The 25,910-nt window shown below is 37.8% G+C and overlaps 1 protein-coding gene across 1 annotated transcript; it reads left to right on the top strand.

Annotated features, from left to right (window-relative positions):
- Positions 1–1,208: 1,208 nt before the first annotated feature.
- ppp1r16a (protein phosphatase 1, regulatory subunit 16A) lies at positions 1,209–12,395 on the top strand. Its single transcript, XM_056253666.1, has 10 exons — positions 1,209–1,685; positions 3,123–3,193; positions 3,785–3,930; positions 4,031–4,134; positions 5,625–5,749; positions 5,827–5,952; positions 7,605–7,680; positions 7,757–7,886; positions 8,274–8,436; positions 11,487–12,395. Exons 1-10 carry the CDS (start codon positions 1,451–1,453, stop codon positions 11,970–11,972), a joined length of 1,662 nt encoding a protein of 553 aa, XP_056109641.1. The 5' UTR covers positions 1,209–1,450; the 3' UTR covers positions 11,973–12,395.
- The last annotated feature ends 13,515 nt before the right edge of the window (positions 12,396–25,910 follow it).

Below are 25,910 nucleotides of genomic sequence, written 5' to 3'. Positions count from 1 at the left end.
AGTTCCTGGAAGGCCAGCAGAGTCCTGCAGAATTAAGGTTCAACCCTAATTAACCGCACCTGATCCAGCTAATCAAGACCTTTAGGCTTATTTAAAAAACTACAGTTGGATCAGGGTTGGAGCTAAAGGTGCGTTCACATCATGTCATAATTACTGCAATTACGTGTTTAACTTGTAAAAATAAAATGTTCATGTCCTTTTAGAGCTTGTAATTGCAGCTTGTAACATGACCGCTGACCGCTGATTCATTTAGGCGTTGATAGTAGTGCTATAGAAACACATAATGCCCATTCCGAGCATGTGAACAGCTCAGAATACAACATCACGTGTTGTCATCTTGAGACTACTGTAAGTACGACATGGCGTGAACACAGTGTAAACTCTGCAGGGCTGTGGACAGGACAGTGGACAGTAGGCCCTTTTTAGGGGACACTTTAGCCCCTAAATTTCTACCAAACCCCCCTTAAATATGTGTGATTAAATCTGTACATGAACTTGCGATCACCTCAGTCCCATTTAAAACACAGAAAACGGCAGGCTTCAGCTCTTCCCCTTCTTTTAGTCAGCGTTATTCAGCATGAGCGTATTCCTTAATGCGGGAGCAACACAAGCCGGTTTCCCATCGCCTTTAGAAAGTTTTTGCTAAGTTCACCACTCATCACTCTACAGTTGTTTTCCTCCAGTGAATATTGAGAACTTAACACCCATGAAGACATGCTTGGAGAGCAATTCTAAGCTAAAGCCTGTATATAGGAAATATTAAATATTGTTATTTGGGTTTAATAGGAGTTATCGTCCCTTATCTTGAAGATGGCAAACCTTGGGATAGATGATGACAAAGGGAAAGCACTGTTCAGGAGATGGGCTTAATCTCTAAGAACGCATGTTGGCTGAGCAGAGATGTGTTTTTGCATACAAATTTGTTATGTTAAACATGCACTTTATTAATGTTACTTAAAATGTATAGTAAACTCTGTTTCAGATACACAAACCCTTGTATCATTCAGATTCATTGGTTTATATCTCTTAAGATTTGTTCTCGTCCTCTCCTTCCTCTAGTATTATGAGTGGTAAATATGATCTCACTAGTTTTATCTATAACACAGTTCAAAAAGAATATTTAACCATCTTTCATTCTGTAATTTTGGTGTGTAAATTCACTTAAAATGCAAGACATCAGAACTTTTCGCTCTTTCTTTGCAGAACTTGTCCTCGTGGTCCACATTAGGAAAAGTTATCAAGAATATGGTCCGTCTTTGGTTGTCACCTGCTTCTCTTCATTATCCCATTGGATCTCGAGTTTGTATGCAGCTCTCATCAGGCACTTGGACATCAGAACTGCAGGTGTGAGAGAGTCGAATGTCTATTATAGGAGACAGCAGAAGGTCCAAGCAGTCTTCGTGGTGTCAGAAGGGACTGTGAAGACGTAGAGAGTCTTGACTTGGAAGATATGGCAGAGCATGGAGAGCTGCTATCAGAAATGGCAACTATCGGCCGTCTTTCGGCCACTGAGCGCCTGAAGCAGGCGCAGAAGAGACGCGCGCAGCAGCTGAAAGGCTGGGATCAGATGGACAAGGACAGTGCCCGTGGTCACAAGGGAGATGGGGTGAAGAAAAGCAGAAGGGTGACCTTCCACACCAACGTGACGTTACTGGAGGCTTCAGCCAGGAATGACATAGAGGAGGGTAAGAGTAGAGTAGCAATACTGCAAATCTCTTTCCCTTATTACAGTGGCTGTAGAAAGTCTACACACGTCCCTGTTAAAACTGCAGGTTTTTGAATGTATAAACGAATCCAATATAAATATTGCTAGATCTTTTTTCTTTTGCTAGATCTTTTCTGTAATGTGATTATTAAAAGCAGTTATAAATTTAGTTTTTTAATGACCATTAAAAATTACCCTCCTCTTCCTCTCTCACTCAATGAAACGGTTTCATCAGCTGTTAAATTTGGTGTTTTGAACTTGTTAAAATGTATAATCTTATACATTTTAACACAAGTTCAAAACACCAAATCATTAGTAAATAAAATCCTATTATATTTGCAACAGAAGTTGATTGGTATGCTATGAAGGCATTGTCCACACTAATACATTTTCATTTAAAAACGCATCTTTTTCTCTCCATTTTGACCGCACTTGTTCTGCGAAAACTGAGCTTTTTGAAAAGTCTTTCCCAAGTGGATAAATTTGAAAATGCCATTTTTGCTTTGTAGTGTGGACTGTGAAAAGAGAGGTATTTGAAAATGATGACGCATGTTTAGTCATGTGATATCACAGATATCTATGTTTATACCGGTATTGTGCCAGTTATTGTGCTATTCACTTTCACACTGTTACATATGTCTAAACATTATGTTACTTTGTACAATCTTCATATCGCAGTTCTGAAAAGATGACAAAATTTACTCGAAATTGCTGTCCTGCGGCAAAACATGAGAGCAGTTTAGACTAAACATATAAAGAGTGTGACCTTGGACGCATGGTGAGATATTTTGCTAAACAAAATGATTCAGCAGAAGAATAGCATGAGAACTTTAGTATGTCTGTTCTGTCTGTATCATCTCAGTGAGATTTTATAAGGTTTTATGCATGCGGAGTAAGGTGAATTTAGCGTTTTCAGATGTTTCAGTGTGGATGAGAGACTTTTAGAAAACGTTTAAAGATTGGACAGAGAGCGTTTTGAAATGTAAATGCCGTTTTAAAATTTTATCCGGATTAATGTAGACAGCCAAAAATGTGAACATTTTAGTTTAATATTTAATTATTTTTTAGAATGTCAAAATAATTTCACACACTGGGCACATTTTTGAAAATATGTTTTCATGTTTTTTTAATATGTATATTTACAATTTGGTTTATAAACCATATTTACAAATTTGTAAATAGGTCCAAACAACCCTCTTGACTTCCTTTTGTATGGAAAAAAAAAAAAAACTTTTTAAGAAAAGACGGTGCAAGTAAAAATGAAAATTCTGTCATTTACTCACATGAGGGTGAGTCAATTATAACAGAATTTTAATTTTTTTTTGTTGGATGAACTTTCCTTTTTATATCATCATTTGTTCCAAATGTTTAGAGTTTGTAGGTTTGGTGACTTTAGAGCTTTTGTGTCTGTTGGCAGTACGAGAGTTGCTGAATAATGGAGTCAGTCCAGACCTGTACAATGAGGACGGGCTCACTGCTCTACATCAGGTACACCCTCATCGACACAAACAACACACATATACATCATCTGTGTGTATGTGACCATTAAGGAATTGCTGTGACTAAGCATTATTTAAATTTAGGAGCACAAGCAAAAATGTAGAAGTCAGAAACGAAATTTGGTGTAAGTCATCATGACAAAAGAGTTTACCTTCCCAGAAGTAATATTTTCAGTTAATTTGACAGGCTGCAGACTGTTTCATCTTATTTTCAATATAATTTTCACACAGTGCAGTATCTGCATTCAAACTGATGCACTAATACTGCTATTATATTATTAATTAATTAAATTCATTGGCGTGTCTGTGCAAAGAAAGAGATTTCAGTTTTGCTGTTATTTGCGAATTTTTGTCAAAACAAAAGTCTTGGTCGCCATTAAAATTAAAGTCGGCTTCGGAATGACCAAACAGAAAATCAATGATTAAAAAATGCCAAATGTCTGCCGGTATATCAGCCTTGGCAACCACTACACAAATCAACTAGTTGGTTGTTGGAGGACTTAGCCGACTGTCTTGGCACATCCCTACTATTGAATCATGTTTTCTACAGCCAAGAATTCAGATAACTGTTTCTCCGCAGAGCTGCATAGATGATTTTTTGGATGTAGCTCGCTGTCTTCTGGACGCGGGCGCAAACGTGAATGCGTGTGACAGTGAGCTGTGGACCCCTTTACATGCAGCGGCCACCTGCGGGCACACTGACCTCGTCCAGATGCTGATAGAAGCGTAAGTCAGTTTATTTGTCATGCAGATCTTACTGCGTTTTGTCATACACAACTTTTATTCTTTAAAACTGTGATACAGACTGTCTTGTTCATGTGTTTAGGGGTGCAGATCTGTTGGCGGTGAATGCAGATGGAAACATGCCGTATGATCTGTGTGAGGACGAGGCTACGCTAGAGCTCATAGAGATGATCATGGCAGAGCAGGGTGAGGGTTGCCTATAATTTACCTAATATTGAGCTAAATCAAACCTCTCATGTGCAGTGTTGATGAACATTACCTTTAAAAGATAAAAGCTCATAAACTAGTTATGTTTTTCAATGTTACTTGGACAGGAATGCATTTAGAGTTGTCAAAAAGTACTGACTTTGGTACCAAGTCTGTACTGAAATTTAAAAATGTGACGATAGCAGCATTTTCCTCTAGCATTTTCAGCGCTGTTAAACGGATTCTTAAACACCTCTGATTGGCCATTGTGTTGACGCGCTCAATTATGTCTGTGATTGGCTACAATGATCAACAATGACATCTTTGACGCTTTTCATCGAATGTTTACAGAGATACACACGGGACCGTTTGAAAGCGGCGTCTATAAGTGGATCCGTCTATCAGCGGATATATTAGGGATCCGCTGATAGACGCCTGCTTTAAAACGCTCCCGTGTGTATCTGTGTAAGCGCTCAATGAAGAACGTCAAAGATGTCATTGTTGATCATTGTAGCCAATCATAGACACATGTTGAGCGCGTCAACACAATGGCCAATCAGAGGTGTTTAAGAATCCATTCAACAGCACTTAAAATGCTAGAGGGAATTTCAGTACCGACTTGGTACCGAAGTCAGTAGGCCTACTTTTGACAACTCTAAATGCATTAGATACTTTTGTGTTGCATTTGCTTTTAAAGAACATGTGAGTACAGCAGGCAGTTTCTCTGAAGCAGGGGTTCTCAAAATCTTTCATGCTGTTACACACTCTCTAAACCTATTTAGTGAAATACGAGAAAAAAACTGCATTTGTTTTCTTTAAATAAACTTTTTTTGTTTCTTTTCATAACATTCAACCCTCTATGCCCACGTTGGCAATAGAATGCCTAGTCAATTTTTTTTTGCTTACTCACCAGACCCTGTATATGTTTCTTGGAGTGTGTTGCAGCCATCAAAATCAAAATGTACTAATACAATTAATTTGGCCAGTGAAAACATTGGATAACTTACATAAAGTCAGTTAAATAAAGGTTAAAGAGAATGAACAAATGACAGATTTTTCATTTTATTGCATTTTACAAAAGGTCCCTTTTTTTCTGGAATTGGGGTTGTATTAAAACTAAAGATACGTCTGTGTTGAGTGCACAGGTGGCAGAAAACAAGACAGACTCATGACACAAGCTAAATTTAATACCAATCTACACTGAGAACGAGAGGTTTGACACAGCAAAACTAGATTTAGCAACAGGTTACTTATTTGAAAAAGTAACTCTTTACGGTATGTTACAGATTTACAGCAAAATTCGATTGTATAACACTTGCTACCTACTTATAACTATAAGAGCACAGACCCAACTAAATCATAATGGCTGTAACTGTTTAGTAGCTGATTTAGAAACTGATTCTGTAGATTAGTTATTGCAGTCCAACACATTTAAACAGTGATTTCCTAAACATCTCGCATAAGTCTATTATCCATATGTTTGTAATTAGGGATTACTCAGGAGAGAATTGACGAATGTCGCGGAGCCAAGGAGAAAGCGATGCTGTCTGACCTACGAGAGCTGGTGGCGAGCGGAGCTGATCTGAATGTGAAGGACGAGCAGGGGGCCGCTCTGGTGAGAGACCGCAGTACATACAGACAGGACGATAATTTATAATATTACAAAAACTAAAGATCCAGTTCTCTGTGTAGCTGCATATAGCCGCTGCTAATGGATACATGTCAGTGGGGGAGCTGTTGCTGGAGCACAGGATGTCTCCTGACGACCGGGACGCTGACGGGTGGACGCCGCTCCATGCTGCCGCCTGCTGGGGACAGGTGAATACTGACACTCATGAGGGTTTATAGGCTGCAGCCTCTATAAAATCAAAAATGTACAGCATTTATTTTCTTTATGCATGTTACTGGTCTTATTGTACTTTTAAAATATTTTTTTGTACAGACCTTTATGCAAATTCTAAATATCGAGTCCATTTCATGCCGACTTTAATATACACCAATAGAAAGCAACGTTTCATAGGGAATAGTAAAGAGTTTTTGTGTTAACAGATACAGTTGTTACCGTGATGTAGAGGAATTACACAGTTATAACATCACATCTGAAATGTAAGAGAGGTATAAACTAAAAAAGGACTACTGTGAAGTCATGCTTGCGAAGGTGGTTTGGGTCGATCAGCTTTTTCTCTTGTTCTCTGACTGTCATTATCAGACTAGGGCTTGAATTGATACTGCAAAACTGATGGCATAGTTAGCGTAGTTACAGTAGTATTTACAGTGCCTCAGCCTCCAGTGCTGAAACGAGCCGATTATGGTAAGGGGCTTTACATTTCTGATATGCTCTCTAAGCAGTTGATGAATTACAACAGACTGGGACCCGGCTGGCCAATCAGAACAGACTACGTTTTTTTTTTTTGGAAGGCGGGTTAAAAAAAAACTGGTAAACACTCTCTGCTCCAACACACCTCTCTGTAATTTATGAAATGTTCCTTAATTTGCTGATACAGATGTGTTTGATTAGGGTAAGAGCTAAAATTTGTTGTAAGGTAGATACCCAGGAACAGGATTGAGCGCCCCTGCCTTAATACAACCTGCCATTAAAGGAAGGGTAGGCAATTTCAAACAGGCTAGCAATAGCAAGCTAGCTAGCTTTGAAAGCATAAGATCCCACCGTCCCTTCAGAGCGCTCTCCAAAGCCACGCTTCCTTTAAAACACAGCATCCGTAAAGTCTCATGAAATGAGAGACGGCGTTAAATTACCTCATGTCTCAAAGCACATAACATTACAATAATAATGAACGTAAACTACTTACAGAGCTCTAGTTGTACCACCTGACTGCTGTAGATTAATTTTGCCATTGATAGTGTTGACATAGAAACGCATAAGTCTGAGGACGTGAACCACTGTGAGTAGAACGTCACGGGTTGCCGTCATGTAACGATTACGACAGAGTGAACGCAGCATTAGCTCGTTGTTTTGGTTCAGGAAGAACAGTAAAAGGCGGCTGCTGTTTGTGGCGCTCAGTCTGCATAGCCTTTCTGAACGCGCTGATGATGTGTGATGTCTGGGCGAGGTATAGAAATACAAATGTTGACAGACAGGAAGGTAGGTTTTTGTTCCTGTGACTTCCACAGAAGATATATGTACATGTTTTAGCATTTCGACCACTTCTATTATTGATTGCTATCAGGATGTGAAGAGAGTTTCAACCAGTATAAAAAAAATTGTCTACCTTTTAATTGGCAATAACAACTAACCAATACTAGTTCATGACTGAGAAATTAAGGAAAGTTAAAAATGTTTAAATGTCCTGCCCCACCTTCTGTTTAGTAAGTAATAAATGGTAAACTTAGCAATTTCAAACATGTAATGGACTTTTAAATCATAAAGCTGTTAGTTGGAATGATTATACTGACTTTAATGGCAAAATTGATGTTTATTCTTTCGTGATTGTGTCTTTCTGCTCTTATAGATCCATATGGTGGAGTTGCTGGTGGCTAATGGTGCGAGTTTAAACGCCAAGTCTGAGCTGGACGAGACTCCTCTGGGTATACGACATCCCACATGTTTGATCAGGACCGACTTGGCAGGAGGCTTCACGATACTACTTGTGTTGTTTTGCAGATGTGTGCACTGATGAGGAGGTCCGGGCCAAAATGATGGAGTTGAAACACAAGCATGATGCCATCATGAAGGGTCAGGACAAACACAAGAACACATTGCAGAGACGAGTGTCCAGCACGGGCAGCAGAGGGTGAGAACTAACAGCAAAACAAAAGCCCGGCAAAGCTGCACTCGACAGCTTGTGACCGTGACAGTTGTATTAAAAATCGAATTGATTCCCCCTTTATATTTAAGAAGAAACTGTTACTACAGTATACAAATGATCATTTGCACCAAAGCATGCATAAAAACCATGGAAACAGCCTCGCTGACTGTGATTGGAATGCTGTATTTTTTTTTTTGCAACGCTCAGTTGCTGTATCGTTTACACTGGAATGCTGTAGTTGGCATTTTTCATGATTAGATAATAGTGTTATCATGACAATTGTGATCTTAAAATACGATTAATAATGATAATATAAAGAACCCCTCTGAAACAGTGCGTGTGAGCTCTACTTTGTGTGGATTGTGTTTACAGTAAAGTAGTGAGGCGCAGCAGTGTGAATGAGCGCAGCAGTCTTTACCGCAGAGAACATCAGAAGGAAGCCATGGTGTGGAAAGAGAGAGGAAGACAGACAGATGCCCTGGATGATGATGAAGACAGACAGACAGATGCAGAACTGAACCTGCACGCTGCACTGGTGAGAAACGGGCTTATTCAGTGTTTAAAACCTTCTGAAATATGAAATATGACAGTTTGGGAACACGCTAAGCTTCCAGTGATGAAGATCATGCTTATTAAAAAAATAAGACATTATCCTTTTTGGTTATTTTGGTCTTATTACTATTAAGACAAAATTTCAAAATACAGCTTAAAAGAAAGCAAGATTTTGACCAGATTTCAAAATGATATAAATCTGTTTGTCGTCTACATAAAAATGTTGATTGGGGCCAAGTGATGAAATTGAAGACAAACGAAAAGAGCTTTATCAAAATATTACAGAGGGGTACAATGAAAGAAGCATATACAGATGTACAGATGTTTTAAATATTTATCTCTTAGGTCCCCTTTAGTCCTAATCTAATAATAATAAAATGTATTATGTTTATTCTAATAACTCCTACACCTTCTATGGACCGTTTTCACAGTTGCCAACTTTGCAAATCTAGTAAAGTTTTTTTTATATATATATATTTTTTAAATGTTGACATCTTTCTCTCTTATGACCAACGTAATCAAATTATAAATTGTAATAATATTTCACAATATTACTTTTGCTTCACTTGCCTCGATTCTTCACAATCCACACGATTCGATTACGATTCAGAGGGTAACGATTTGATTACGAAACAATTCTCAATTCATCTTTTCTTTCAATTCTTTTATTAATAATAATTACTAATAATTCAGAATACTATTAATAATCACAATGTAATTATATATTTCTTATTAAAAATAAGAAAAAAGATGCAGGATTAAAGAAGGATAAAAGAACAGGATTATGAATTATGTTTGCAGATATTTAGGAAATATGATTTGCTAAATTCACATACTCTTTCCTCTGAAAAACAATGCTACAGCCAGTTATTCTACTTTGAAATGTGCGTTCGGTGTTGGAATGTCTGTTTTTGTTTGGGTCTGTGTGATCCCGCCCACTGCCAATTTACCCAGTAGTATTTCGACACACCGATAATAAGACCTAATGCACGAATCTAATATAATGTTGAAATGTGCGTTCGGTGTTGGAATGTCTGTTTTTGTTTGGGTCTGTGTGATCCCGCCCACTGCCAATTTACCCAGTAGTATTTCGACACACCGATAATAAGACCTAATGCACGAATCTAATATAATGTTAGACATCTTTTTTCCCCCAATTGGTTACGTTCACTTTAGACATTTACATTTAATCATTTAGCAGACGCTTTTATCCAAAGCGACTTCCAAATATGGAGAGCAATAGAAGCAATTAAACTAACAGTAGGACAACAATATGCAAGTGCTGTGACCCTTCTCACTTTAGTCTAACGCAGTATACGTAATTTTTATAAATAGATATAGATTTGAAGAGAAAAGAAAAGAAAGTGTTAGTATTAATGGATCAAGTGTTTCTGAAAAATGTGCATCTTCAGCCGTTTCTTGAAAATGGCTACGGACTCAGCAGCTCGGGTTGAGTCGGGCAGGTTATTCCACCAGCAGGGAACAGTCCAGGTGAAGGTCCTTGAAAGTGATTTTTAGATGGCACCCCAAGGCGACGCTCACTTGCAGAACGCAAGTTTCTGGATCGAAATTCCAAATTTCATTAACTTCCATTGCTAGAAGGTGCTATAATAACTAAAAAAAAAAAAAACTATGTGAACTGTTTCTCCATTCACCAGCAATATATACAACTACACTCACCTAAAGGATTATTAGGAACACCTGTTCAATTTCTCATTAATGCAATTATCTAATCAACCAATCACATGGCAGTTGCTTCAATGCATTTAGGGGTGTGGTCCTGGTCAAGACAATCTCCTGAACTCCAAACTGAATGTCAGAATGGGAAAGAAAGGTGATTTAAACAATTTTGAGCGTGGCATGGTTTTTGGTGCCAGACGGGCCGGTCTGAGTATTTCACAATCTGCTCAGTTACTGGGATTTTCACGCACAACCATTTCTAGGGTTTACAAAGAATGGTGTGAAAAGGGAAAAACATCCAGTATGCGGCAGTCCTGTGGGCGAAAATGCCTTGTTGATGCTAGAGGTCAGAGGAGAATGGGCCGACTGATTCAAGCTGATAGAAGAGCAACCACTCGTTACAACCGAGGTATGCAGCAAAGCAATTTGCAAGAGCTCACCAAAATTGGACAGTTGAAGACTGGAAAAATGTTGCCTGGTCTGATGAATCTCGATTTCTGTTGAGACATTCAGATGGTAGAGTCAGAATTTGGCGTAAACAGAATGAGAACATGGATCCATCATGCCTTTGTTACCACTGTGCAGCCTGGTGGTGGTGGTGTAATGGTGTGGGGGATGTTTTCTTGGCACACTTTAGGCCCCTTAGTGCCAATTGGGCATCGTTTAAATGCCACGGCCTACCTGAGCATTTTTACTGACCATGTCCATCCCTTTATGGCCACCATGTACCATGTCCTCTGATGGCTACTTCCAGCAGGATAATGCACCATGTCACAAAGCTCGAATCATTTCAAATTGGTTTCTTGAACATGACAATGAGTTCACTGTACTAAAATGGCCCCCACAGTCACCAGATCTCAACCCAATAGAGCATCTTTGGGATGTGGTGGAACGGGAGCTTCATACCCTGGATGTGCATCCCACAAATCTCCATCAACTGCAAGATGCTATCCTATCAATATGGGCCAACATTTCTAAAGAATGCTTTCAGCACCTTGTTAAATCAATGCCATATAGAATTAAGGCAGTTCTGAAGGCGAAAGGGGGTCAAACACAGTATTAGTATGGTGGTCCTAATAATCCTTTAGGTGAGTGTATGTACACAGTAATATAAGCATCTGTCCTTTTAAATTAGTCAGTTCTGATAATATTTTCCATGTTTTCCAACTGCTTTGGCAATGACTGTTTATGGCTATTTTGAATTTAATGATTGCATGAAAAATAGAATGATTGTGTAAATAGCGAACTGATCTTGTGTTTGAGAGCCTCTATTGAGCTCAGTGATGTGTTTGTGTCTTACATATAGATATATAGATTTGACCAATCCTTGTACTTTCCCCTCCTTCACTTTAGGTGTCCGGCACTAATGCCACCCCTGTTCCTCCATTAGAGGTTGTCGAGGTGGAAAACGGAGCTCAGGTTTTGGGAAACGGCAGCACAGTGTCCTTTTCCTCCTCACTTCCTGGAGAACTCCAGGGCGGGGGCCGCAGGGATCGCAGCGCCTCCTATCAGCTCACTCCGGATTCGGATGCTACCGGCGGGGACAGCATGAGCAGAGAGAGATCTCACCACACGCTCGCAGATCTCAAGCGGCAGAGAGCCGCAGCTAAACTACAGAAACACCCAGCACCTCCTTTACCCCTGTCTGCAGGCCCTCAGGATGAGCTCGTCCCTGAAGGACCCCAAGGGCCACTGGAACCCACTGAATCGGTACAGCAGGATGCGGCCCCCAGTGCAGTGTACTTTACCCAAGCTAGTGGAGATCCACCTCTACTGAAGCTGAGAGCACCAGAAGAGGACACGACTAACACAAAAGAGCCATGCTGTGGACTCATGTAGAAGCAGCAAATGAACACGTTTGGCTTCATATGATCGCGCAGTTCTTATGTGCTACATGGACGAACGTAAAATATCAGGCAGGTATGTGGAAATGAGTTTTTATGTCCAAGTCAAGCTTTCTCTCATTGACTGAGTGAACTCACATTTTCAACACTAATATAAATAATAGCACCGGATAATGACGGACTACACAGCTTCTGGATTGAATAACACATGAAGAAATAAGAAGAAAAAAAGAGCCCACGTTTTCAAAACTTCCATTATTTGCAGTATTTTACACTATTATGCTAATCCTTTTCTTTTATTTAGTTGTTATGGTCATTAAAGTTTCAAAGGCTCTGTTCAATACAGAAAAAAACCCGACACAGCACTTTACTTGACCAAACTTTCAGCAATCTTCATAACTTCAATGGATATATGTACTATGTAAAAGTAAATTGTATAAATAAGCTCATTTGAATTGCACTGATCAAAGTAAAATCGCATTTCATTAACAGTTCTTGCATTTTTAAGGGCTGCAATCTAACAACTTGTACGCTTGCACTCCAACACCTGGTTGCACCATTTCACACTGCTTACTGCTCCAAAAGCCTCGTATCCAAGCTTCTTGATGTTTATTGCCTTTGAGACTGAAGTTCTTAAGCTAATTTTATATTAATGTAAAAAAAAAAATTGAAATAAAAAGATGCACTAAGGTCAGTGTACCTTCAAGGTCACTGTTTACTTCAAACCTTCTCATGAACCATCTCATCTTTTTTTCTCTCTTTGTTTTAATGCATCAAATGAAAAAAAAAAAAAAAAAAAATCCAATTATGAAGTTAAGACTTTTTGGTCTGAATATCTTCTAGCCATTTAATTTTCCATGTAAAAAAAATACAATTATAATTCGGCTCGATTTTGAGTTTTTTGTTTGTTCATCAGTGAATGCATGAGTTTACAGCTTGAATATTTTTGTTCACACATGTGGACGGCACTGAAACACTGCTTTCTTCTCAATGGTCGCCCGCTTCATCTCGCTTTACAAAGATCATTTTAACAAACTTAAAAATGGTTGTAAACAGCCTAGCTGAATCGTGTAGTTAGAACTTGGATCTGGCGCTTTCATGTTTTTTGTCTCATATGTCATGTTCAAGGGGTCATAAAAACACTGGCAGAAAAAAAATCAAAACCATTATGACTGTTTGTGAATAGCCGGTGTTAAATTTAACACATGCCTGAACATAACCAAGCACAACTATGAAAAGCTCCCAAAATGGCAGGAAGCTCTCATTCTGTATTTTTCCATGTGTCATAAACGCATATATTCCCATGTGAATTTATGACCCATGTTTCATTTATATTTTAACCCTAAACATGGAAATTTATATTTAAAATGATTATTGCTTATATATTATATATTATTATATTGCTTATATTTACATATATATTTAATATATATTACATATATAAAAAAAAATTGTTTATAATTTCTATGATTTTGAATAAAGAAAGAATTTTGTATAAGGAAAATGAGCGTATCTGCATATTCTATTCATCATTGTTTTAAACCAGAAATGAAATATTAATAATCTTTATGGTGTAAGTGACTGGTTTAAGTTGTTTAGTTAGTTTTTATTTTTTCATCACAGTGCAGGTTTAATTAGTTTGTACTCAAATGTTTAGTGAGATTTGAATAGAATGAGTGAGAGAAACACTAAGTTTGTTATGACTGGCAGAAATGGATGGATGATTTTCAAAATATCTTTAGCTTTTGCACTTTGAGGCTTATGACTGTATTTCACATGAAACAGTTCTATAGTACTGCTTTATTTACAAGCAGATTTAACATCTAATAGTTTTGTGTAAATGACAGCCAGTCTTTTCTTCAGGAACACACCTCCAAAGTCTCGCACCTTTTTGCACTTTGTTTACCTGTTCTGATCACACCAAGTGCTCTTGTTCTTTGCTGATGCTCCAGTCTTAAAATGTAAAGAATATGTGTCCGTGTCCTAAATGCAACTACAGAAGAGTTTTGTTTTATGCAGTTTGGCTTTCCAATGTGTTTTACTAAAAAATAATGCAACAATTTAACAATTTTCTCTTTGTCTTACATGCACATGCATTACTTGTAAATCTCTGTTTTTCAAATTATGAACTGTAAAAATGGTTTCATGGATTTAATTGATTTTTGATTTATTTTTATTTAATGAACTTTGAACCGTTTGTGTGATATGTTTTAGATGTGTTAGGATATAGAGACTCAATGAAGAGCAGATGCTTCATGACATTATTGAAAGATTACATGAACTCCATGAATGTCAAACATTTCACATTTATCAAATATCTCGAAGCTTATCATGATAATTGGGGAATTACCTGAGCTTTATATTCTAGAAAACTGTATAAAATTGATATTCTAGAATGTGACGTTAACGTGGCACTAACTGGGTAACAAGTAACTGTAGGTCTCTGAGGTGCAATGATCAATTTGGATGCAGAGGTCTGTATTTAAACTCATAAACACTTTTTCAGGGATATTTTATTTGGCAATTTTTATATATTTGAAATTGAAATATCTCTGGACTACGTAATCTGAACTCTACCACGAAACACGTGCAAACATTTAATCTTGACATGCAGTGTTTACTACTGGACAGCACTTTTCACATTGTGAAATGCCTTAAATGTAAAATGTCATAAAATTCCATGGGGTTTTTTTGGCATCCGTTTTATACATGTTCCTTTTCTATGTCATCTACTTGCTCTGTTAAATTTAACACTGGTGTCTGTAAATATATTCAGAGACATAAAGTTTGAATAAATTATACATGCATATTGAAAGTTTATGAATAATTCAGTTCTTGAGAATTGTTGGCTTTGTGTCCTGAACTGGATAAAAGTTTGTTAGGAAAGTATTACTGAATTTCTTGCCAATTTCTGCATATTTGTGGCTTTAAAAGGGGTGGAAGTCATATAAACCCTAGAGTAGCAGAATATAGTAGTAGTAGTAGTAATAGAATATAAAAACAGAGATACCAACCACCATAGTCAAATGTCAAATCAAAAGTCAAACAAATTGAAATAACCAGTTAAACATGAAAGTATTATGCAGTCATTTAAAGGGATACTCCACTTTTTTGGAAATAGGCTCATTTTACAACTCCCCCAGAGTTAAACTGTTGAGTTTGACCGTTTTTGAATCCATTCAGCCGATCTCCGGTTCTGGCGGTACCACTTTTAGCATAGCTTAGCATACATCATTGAAGTGTACAAGACCATTAGCATTTCTAAAAAAAAAAATGACCAAAGAGTTTAAATATTTTTCCTATTTAAATCTTCTGTAGTTACATCGTGCACTAAGACCGACGGAAAATGTAAAGTTGCGATTTTCTAGGCTGATATGGCTAGGAACTATACTCTCATTCCTGCGTAAGAAACTTTACTGCCGTACCATGAGTGCAGCAGGCGTAATGATATGACGCAGCGCCTGAAAATAGGCCACCTTCCATCAACACAACGGAACTATTTATCCATGTCGACACTAATGATGTCAAACTACGTCAGTTAGATATCACTCGAATTAACATTAAAGTGGTGTGTGAACTTGCAAGTATGAACAGACTGAGGGGAAATATAATACAAATTAACAATTTATAAAGCTTAGCTTGATTAATTTTAGATCTATTTCTACTAAAGCACTTATCGTTAATGACATGATCATCACCGATCACAACCTAGATGTGCTCTGTTGACAAACCTGGCTAACCAGACGATTGCAATTTAAATGTCTCTACACCCCAAAGAAAGGTCTAGATTTCAAGTATAGTTCTTTTGAGGTGATGATGCTTTATATAACATTGAGTAGTGTAAATGATTTTGGCGTATTTGTACTGGTTGGGTAACTGTACATTGATGACATTGAAATTCTCAACAAAAGTGCTCTGGGTTCGAGCCAAATTCCGAGCTCCGAGTCCTCTCCTTGGACAGCACGTCAAATATGCATATTTTACACTATATCTGATTATATGCAAGTGTGAACTCGTGAAATGGTCTCTGTGCTGAATTCCAGTTGGGATTTAGACCATTTAATCTCTCTATTGGTTTTACTGGACTGTGCAGCCTTTGATACTATCGAACCACAACAGACTCTAGTGGAACTTAAGCAGGGGCGATTCTAGGATTTTTTCAACTGGGGGGCACAAGAGGGGCCACAATTATTACAGAGGGGCCATTCTTATGTTGTGTATTTATGTAGAACTGTAGATATCCAAATCATTTCAAGTTCAGTAAGCTTTAAAATCAGCAATAAACAGTGATACCCTATTATCTTTTAATAGCAGTTATTCACTGCTCAAAATCAAAACAATAAAATACAATTTATATTAACTTTTCACTTTACAAAAGTGAAAGAAAAACTGTAATAAATAAAATAATCCAATGTATTAGTGTACAACTCACAAATAATAATAGAACAGCCTTATTTATATAAATGCATAATTATATTAATCATTCATATAATAAATACACAATTAATGAATTCATATAACTGTAATAAACAAAATTTAACCAAATATCAACGTCTTATGACGTTGTGTGCCTGCTGGGAATAATCTGTTATGTCTCATTTAACAGACGCTTTTATCCAAAGCAACAAGTAGGAGAGCATTTAACACACACTCGGCACAATCCGGCGCGACGAGGTCCATACGGGTTCTGTTGTCTTACACGTCTTACAGCGTTACAGTAGGTTAAATCATAACAAGGAAACTTTACGTGTGATTCATGTCATCGCGACATACTGTAACACATTATACTTACAGTGTGTGTAAAAAAAATGATGTAATCGTCCTCTGCTTTTTTTCTGGGGTGCATGCATGGAATACATTAGACGGCCAAACTGCAACTAAACGAACACGAAAATTCGCAAGAGCAACAAGAGATTTGAAGCACATGGCAGACGCGCCCAATAGATGCTGCGCGCTGTGATTGGCTGAATGTTAGTTCACTCAAGTCTAAGTAACAAATCAGAGAACACGGGCGGAAATATTGGCGCTGGGTCAAAAAAAATGAAAAAGAAATAGAAAAAACTCTAGCTCGCTATTCTTGCTCCTCGTTGAGAAGCATCGCGACGCGGAATCATTAATTATTCTACTTAGTTAGGGGCCTTAAGCACATAAAAAGGGTGATTTCGCGCAAATTCATCTAAAAGCGCCTAATTTGGCACAGATGTAGCTCAGGTCATACCGAGATGATTTAGCTAGGGCGCCGGTGTGGTGAATAATCCGGTCACTCGGTGTGAATAGTCCGGGCGTAGGACCCAAGCAATCCGATTGGTTCAAAGCATGTTTTCTAGGTAATCGCTTTGGTGCCTGGTTACAAATCATACAAAATCACTTTATTATAGAAGACGTTTGTACTACGGTATAACGAGTCATTAATGTATTTAATGTATTTTAAATTATACGTTTCATATACTAGTATTTAACCGAAGCTATAGATTGTGAAATTAAACATTTCTCGTTGTTAGTGTGTTTTTTAGTTAGCTTAGATAGTAGCATAGCATACAGCTAACGTTATCCGATGATCGTGCTATGAGCTTTACCTGAGCTTATACTACTGCCCTACCGTATTCACAGCAGTTAGTAGTGCAATTATAATTATGTCATCATTTTTTATCGCAATAATCGGCACAATATGTTACAGGTACACTTTTATTTATTAAAAGAGCCATAACATAATGTTTATTTGTGTATATTACTATTTTCTTAATAACAGTTTAGACATTTAAATAAATTACAGAATGCAAGCTATGTTTTGTGGGTATAAATATTTAATTGGTTGTCAAGCCTTGACTAAAGAACAGTATAATAACATTATGGAATCACAAATCTTAATGTAATCAAACCCCTTAATTCATATAATAATCTTTTATTTTAAAGAAATACCATTTTTAAGTGTGTTTTGTGACAAAGTTATTTTTTATTAAGCAATAGGGCATAATATGCTTTTTTTTATTTCAAGCATGTCATTTGTGTACTAATGCATTATGATTTATGGCATAATTTAATCTTAATACAGAACATCATACAATACAATACCATTTAATGTAATAAAATTAGTGAACCAAAACTTGTATAAAAATGTAATTAAATTTCACAATACATAATGAATTCAACTGAATTATGAGATGTAATATATTACCCTATATAGACCATAAGCAATCATCGAACATAATAAACATCACTCTATATATGGATAGCACAGCATATCAGATTGCAATCGCTCGTTTGGTATAAACAGCTCAAAACATCAAATCCACATCCCAAAAGAATCGTCAAAAAACCCAAATAGTGATATACATCTCAATAAAGAAGAAATAATCACAAATGGAACTACGTTATTAAACTAAACTAACAGAAACAATAGCTGAGGGCATGTCTGGACATGCCTGCATGACGCAATTATAAATAACTAAATACCAGTCCCTATAAACACAAACATAAGGCAAACATGCTTACTTGTAGGTCAATGACTAACACCTCAGGGTAACTTCTGCAGCAAATATCACAGATAACAAACAATAAGGCCCTGTCCCAAATGGCACACTCCGGAGTTGTGGACTTCCTCAGAGTCCACACTTCGGTGACGTCATGTAGTGCAGACCTATAGGGCCCTTAGCGCGAGTCTGCGAGGGCGCATTGATTGGTATTTTTGGGACAGACTCGATCGTCACGCCGGAAACAGGAAGACGGTCTGATTGTTGTTATGGACAGGAGCTGCAGGTTCAGGGAAATATCCTGCCTATTGTTGTTGTGTTTACATATGACTCAGTAAAGCCCTGACATTCTGTTCTATTTATTTAATGAATCATAATGCGATCGTATTATTCAGCTCGCTATTATTAGCCTATGTTTGAGACATCATCAACCACTGGTCGATGAACAATGTTTGTATAAACTTGTCATAAAAACCGTAATCATAATTACACTTAAATATTTTCTTCCCAGCCATGTTAATAATTGTCCATGAGCAAAATCTCCTCCCATCCGTTGTCTGATTGGCCTTTGGCAAGGATTCCTGGGTAGTTAAAGTGCGTGGAGCCTGCATCTATACGGGCTTCGCGGAAGACCGGTTCAAGGGTACACACTAGGGGGCGCTGCTGAGCACACTTCAGAGCGTTACAATGCTAAATGGGACGGCCTACGGACTCGTAGACTCGGCGAGCACGCGCAATTTAAGTCCACGAGACCGAAAGTCCGCATGAAGTGCGCCATTTGGGACAGGGCCTAAATGTCCTTTCAGCAATCGTCGCACCATAGCAGTTCAGCAGACAACAGCAGTTTCACTCACGAGCGCGCGCGGTCCGAAAACGATGCACTATGTCAGAATAAAAGTCCTCTCTTAAAGGAGCCTTTACAACAGTATGAAAAGTCAAATCAATTAGTTTTGATTAATTAGTTTTGAAAAATTAGTTTGAAGTAAATTCATGTTGTATATGCAGTCAATTCTTTGTGGAACCATCCTAAGGCCTAGATGATGCAGTCAGTCAATTTCCCCTTTAGATGGTGGGGTCGTGACCTGGTAGGCGAGGAGGTGTCATGGACTGGCTTGAGGGAACTCTGCAAAAAACCACGTTAAAAACTGGTGTCAATGTTTTTACTTGGATCTGCAAGCCCAAAGGTGCAACGCAGCAGAACGTAGTTGGCTCGTTGAACCTGGGGTGTCATGGATGGACAGGCTTGAGGGAACAGCATATGCTGCCATTGATGATGCGTGATATCTTCTCAGATGCCACAGATCGTCTCCCTGTATCACCTCGTTTTTCATAGAGGTCCATTTGTCCCTCACCTCCATTTCTGCCATCTAATGCAATAAACACAGTTGTTAAAGTAATGTAGATAAAAATAAAATAAATAAATAAAAGCATTTGTTTAACTTACTGTACAAACCAAAACCCCACAGTTGTTAGAGTCAGCCAGCCTCCACTGTTCTGGGTACTCAACAGTCCATTTTCCCAAGTATTTCGGAAGGCATTGCTTTTGTACAAAAGAAAAAAGAAATTAATAAATGTACATTAGTAAATAAAGATAACAATTTTGACATTTACAAAGCACATAATACCATAGTATAGCCAGGTCCATCGCAGAAATTGACTTGTAGTTGCCAGTGGGGTTGTAAACGCGAATACGATTCAGCAAACCATCCAAGACCTTTACAACATAAACAGAAACCGCTGTAACCAGAGTAACAACTGTTGAGCAAAAATGTAATTGTTTTTTTATCCATACATACCCACAAAATGAAGTGGTTTCCCTTTTTGGGGCTCTGTCCACCAACAATTCTTGGAATAAGGACCGTCTCATTCTCATCAAGGTCCTTTAAAATATTTTTAAGTAAATAAGTAAGTAAATGTGTCCCCTGCCCCTGAAATGTATTTGATAGATTTTAATTTACCTTCAGACAAGAAATGTGACTGTCATCCACATGTTTCTTGATAGTGAAGGATCGCCACCAGAGAACGAACGTGTGCACCTGTAAACCAGTTCCACCATGTGCTTTACAGAGCTGTGAAATCCTTGTGTCAAGAATCTAAAAGAAATAGTAGATATCAATAAAAATTTTGTTGAATAATATAAGAAGTACAAATAGGAGGTTTGAATCCACGGTTTCGAGAATATCCAAGAAACTTTATTTTTCTACCCAAAAAAACTATAAGGTGTACGTACGTTATAGATATTTTGGGTCTAAAAAAAAAGTTTCTTGGATATTCTCGAAATCTTGTATTCTGTTAGAAGGTGCCGAGACATGAATGCATGTCTATGCCTTCCAGAGCTGAGATGGAGATCCCACAAAGCATTTATTCCATTGGGGCAAATAGAGACTCGCATACTTGTGAAATTTTGGGATGAAATTTGGCCCTTTTGCAGCTTTTTGTTAGGTAATCATTTACTAATCACGTGTAATGGAAATTGCAAAAAACATACATAAAATGTTAGTATATCACTTGTTAATCATTTATGCATGTTTTGTAAATGATTAGTTCATCATTAACTAACCACTTATTAATGGCCTATAACTGAACATTATTATTAAGTGTTACCCAAGTCTCTATACATTTTTACTATATTTTATCATTTAATCACTTCACATTTAATCTCCAGATTAATGTAGAAAAACATAAAATAACTAAATATATTTATTTTATATAGAGACAATATATTTTAACTACTTGTTTAATGACATATTTTTTGAAGGCCAGTATCACTGATACTAATAAGGCTACTGATGTCTTGATAAATATGGGAAATAAAAAGAAATTGAATAAAGCGTACAACACTCTGCACTGCATAATGTATAAATTAGATATAAATGAATCCTTTTTAAAGCTACAAAAGTTCTTTAGTTAGGAGCAGTGAGTAATGTTCTCTGTTCCAACGTTACATTCTAATAATACAAATACATTTATTTACATAATATAATACTTACATAAATGTCACTGCAGATTAAGTATTTTCAAAAACAATATTCACAGTATAAGTATGAACTGTAGCTGAAATATAGCCATGGCATTGATGCATGAGGTCCACTACAGTGGACAGATGATTAATCAGATTTTTCTCCCAATCTAAAATCAAAACTTGGAAAATTGAACTGTGATATGATTAATTAGATATTGCTTGATGCTGCAATATGTTTTTATCTTCAAGAGTCTCCTAGGAAAGAAGGAATGGTTGGACTAGCCGAGGTGGGCTGGTCCAGGCGGTGTACTTCAGCGCTGATCCCTTAGATCTCACATCTCCGAAAACGTCAGATCATAATTTTAAATAGGCGCTATCTGTATAAACAAACAACATATTTGAGATTGAAAACAACTTCATTGTCGACTGAAAAACTCTTAAAACTACATTTCATACACAATAACAGTAGTATTTTTAAATTTCGCGGTGTTTCTCCTCTGCTATTGACGCAACTTGAGATTTTAAATATTAGATATAGAATATACACAATTTACATATACAATATGCAATTTAAATTAATCTTACCTTGCATATAGCAACGGGAGTTAGCATTATACATAAAGCTACCACATAATAACACTAAAACAGCTCACGTTAGCTACAAGTTATCGCGAGAACAGATTCAGATCAGGCATACTACTGGCATACTAATGGGGTCCTACGCCCGGACTATTCACACCGAGTAACCCGATTATTCACCACACCGGAGCCAGCGACCCTTGGGGCCAAGATGGCAGCCAAATCCAATATGGCCGCTGCCCGAAAAGGGTTCCCGGCTATAACTTTTGAACCACATGAGTTACAAATACAAACTTGATATGTTTTTCAGCTTAATTGATCATGGGAAACGCATAGGAATGTTTATATTTATGACCCAGTATATCTGGACTCCTTGATCCTCCAATTCCAATATGGCTGCTGTCCAAAGCAGCAGTTTGGGCTGTAGTATGGGGCCTTACAACCCATTGTTCGCACAAATTCATCTTCAAGCACCAAATTTGGCACAGATGTAGCTGAGGGCATACTGAAATGATTCAGCCAGGGCGCCCGAGCCAATGGTTCCTGAAACCAAGATGGCGGCCAAATCCAATATGGCCGCCGCCTGAAAGGGATTCGGCTATAGCTTTTGAGCCAGATAAGATACAAATACAAACTTGATGTCTATTTTACCTTTTCTGACCATGGGAAACCCATAGGAATACTTATATTTATGATTGGGTATATCAAGACCCCCCAAATTCCCTAAATCCAATATGGCCGCCGCCTGAAAAGGGATTTGGCTATAGCTTTTGAGCCAGATGAGATAAATACAAACTTGATGTCTATTTTACCTTTTTTGACCATGGGAAACCCATAGGAATACTAACATTTATGATTGGGTATATCAAGACCCCCCAATTTCCCTAAATTCAATATGGCCGCTTTTCCGAAAAAGGGTTTTGACAACTTTTGAACCAAATGGAAACTTAATGTATATATATTTTTTTTACCATGACAATGACTATGTTTATACCCCACATTTGCATTTACAAGAAAGCATCTACCTGATCATTCATCCTTTCCAAATATTCCCACCAATTTTCTAATTGATAATGTAGGAAAGGCATATATGAGGGAGAGTCAGAATTTTTTATTTTTTGTTTGTTTTTGTATTATGTTTTCTGTTATTACTTGTGTATTGTTTTAAGCAAGGATTATGTTTAGAATAAGATGTCTGTCAACGAGAGCTGCATGTTTTGTTCATCGAATTTAAGAGTTCAAGGAACAATTCTAAATTCTAAATGTATATTTGACACTAAGGACAGTGATGTATTCAGTCAACTGTCGAAGCTGGGGGTAATCATTAACAATACGCCGCTGCAGTCGTTTCGGATCTGCCGCAAATGCTGTACAGTGATCATCGTGCACGCCGAGCTGCCCAGCACCAACTCCTAACCTTTCTGCCTCCCTCACTTGGTCCTCCATTAGTGCAACAAGAGGAGACGACAACAACTATCGGCTTTGCATCCTATCGTTCGCCTTAGCTAACTCATTCACCACTAGCGGAGTGAGCTGGAAAATTAAACTTTTCCCGAACCCCGTGGGGAGGAGGGCCACAACATCATGGCCACCAACAACACTTAGCAAACATTGATCTTGCTCCGGCTTTAACTTCTGGATATTCGGCAGTTTTGCAACAACGGACCGAATAGATTTTCTCACGTCTTTCTCCGCTGCCATTACTGAACTCCAACTCAAACTGACGCGCTACATCAACGTCATCGTTCTCAGCCACTCCCTCTGTTCGCTGATTGAACCGGTAAAAAAATTATTTCTGGAAACCAAAGTCTACAGCACAATCCCAGACGTAGTACTGAAGGAAAATAAAATTGAGCGGAAGTGCGTAGGAGGGCGGAGCCAGGCTACCATACTACAGCCCAAACTGCTGTTTTGGACAGCGGCCATATTGGAATTGGAGGATCAAGGGGTCCAGATATACTGGGTCATAAATATAAACATTCCTATGTGTTTCCCATGATCAATTAAACTGAAAAACATATCAAGTTTGTATTTGTAACTCATGTGGTTCAAAAGTTATAGCCGGAACCCTTTTCGGGCAGCGGCCATATTGGATTTGGCCGCCATCTTGGCCCCAAGGGTCGCTGGCTCCGGCGCCCTAGCTAAATCATTTCAGTATGACGTGAGCTACATCTGTGCCAAATTTGGCGCTTTTTAGATGAATTTGCGCGAAAATGTGCTTAAGGCCCCTAACTAACTACAAACTGAAAGATTATGATTTGAATTTTTGAGTGACAGACAAGTAGAAGGGTGGGGGCACACTGGGGGGCCAATCAGTTTTCAGGAGGGGCCAGTGCCCCCATGGCCCCTCCCCTGTCTACGCCACTGAGTGGAAGTCTAGTGGAATTGCATTTAGGATGGTTCAAGTCGTTTTTATTTGACCATTATCAATTTGTGGCAGTAAACAAAGAGGTATCATATCAATCAAAAGTTCAGTCAAGTCACCTTTATATATATAGCGCTTGTTACAATACAGATTGTTTCAAATCAGCTTTACAGTGATAACAGGAAAATAATACAACAGAGTTTGTTTCTGCTGTACAGCAGATTTAGAAAATATGTCATAGTCCAACTTAAGTAAGTTCAGTTATGGTTCATTTTTGTTGTAAAAAAGTTCTTCATTTAGTTCATTTATATATATAGCCACTCTGGAGAAAACCGTGATGTCATCGTCCAGCTCAGTTCAGTTCTCATATAATGGTGTCAATGCAGGCAGATCAATATTAGTGTTGAATATTTAGTGTCCCCAACTAAGCAAGACAAAAGCCAAAGGTGACAGTGGCAAGGAACCAAAACTCCATCAGGTGACAGAATAAAAAAACTAAAAAAAAACTTGGTAGAAAACAGGCTCAGTCGGTGGGCCAGTTCTCCTCTGGCCAATGAATGAACAGTGTATGATTATGATTCAGGCAGCATTATAGGTCAGAAGTCAGATTGGATCAGAATATTGATCCAGTTCCATCTCGTTGAAGATCGGAGTTCAGTGTGGAGTACCACAAGGCTCAGTACTAGAACTGTTGCTTTTCACCCTGTACATGCTACAGACTACATGCTACTCGTCCCATCAAATGCCAGCGTGATGTATCCCGATCTTCAAGCAAAAGGAGCTGGATGACCATTTGAATGTTATTAATCCACAGTCTGACTTGTGATGCAGCCAGGAATCATAATTCACACCGTGTTCGTTCTTTTGTCAAGAGGAGAACTGGCCTCCTTACTGAGTCTGATTTCTCTCAAGGTTTTTTTTCTCTCCACCTGATGGAGTTTGGGTTCCTTGCCACTGTCGCCTTTGGCTTGCTTAATTGGGGTTTCAAAGACACTTAATTCAGTAATACTGCATTATCACTTGTCTGCACTGACACTATTAAATAAGAACAAAAACTTGAACTGAAACGAGTTTATGACACCACTGTCTCCCACAGAGCTGCTTAATATCTAAATCGAATTTGTTTCATAATTGATGAATCCTGCAACATCAACACTGTTATTAAACTGAATTACATCAACATTGAACTGACTTATGAACTATTGTCTTCTGTAGAGCTTCTTAGCTGAATTGAACTCATCTGATAATTGATTAACTGAATCAACACTGAACTGACTTGAGCTGAATAATAATACAATTGTCTTCTGCACAGCTGCTTTATAGCAGAATTTGAATTAGTTTCATTTTATACAGTATGGCAATGACAGATTTATTGTGTCTCCATATACAATACCTGGAAGTTCCCAAAACATATTTTTCCCACTGGCATTTTCTTTATAGTAGAAAATAAGCTCTGTGACCAACAATACACATTTTGTTTATCATGGTGATCGTCAAAATTGAACACAATTCTTATGTTTTGAAGGCTAAATGCAGTCTCTATATATATTTTGTCCT

The sequence above is a fragment of the Rhinichthys klamathensis genome, unplaced genomic scaffold, assembly GCF_029890125.1.
Source record: "Rhinichthys klamathensis goyatoka isolate OS25496 unplaced genomic scaffold, OSU_Roscu_1.1 h1tg000108l_1, whole genome shotgun sequence".
Taxonomy (NCBI): Eukaryota; Metazoa; Chordata; class Actinopteri; order Cypriniformes; family Leuciscidae; genus Rhinichthys; species Rhinichthys klamathensis.
Note: the sequence above shows the minus strand (reverse complement) of the source record. Positions and strands in the feature narration are given on the sequence as shown.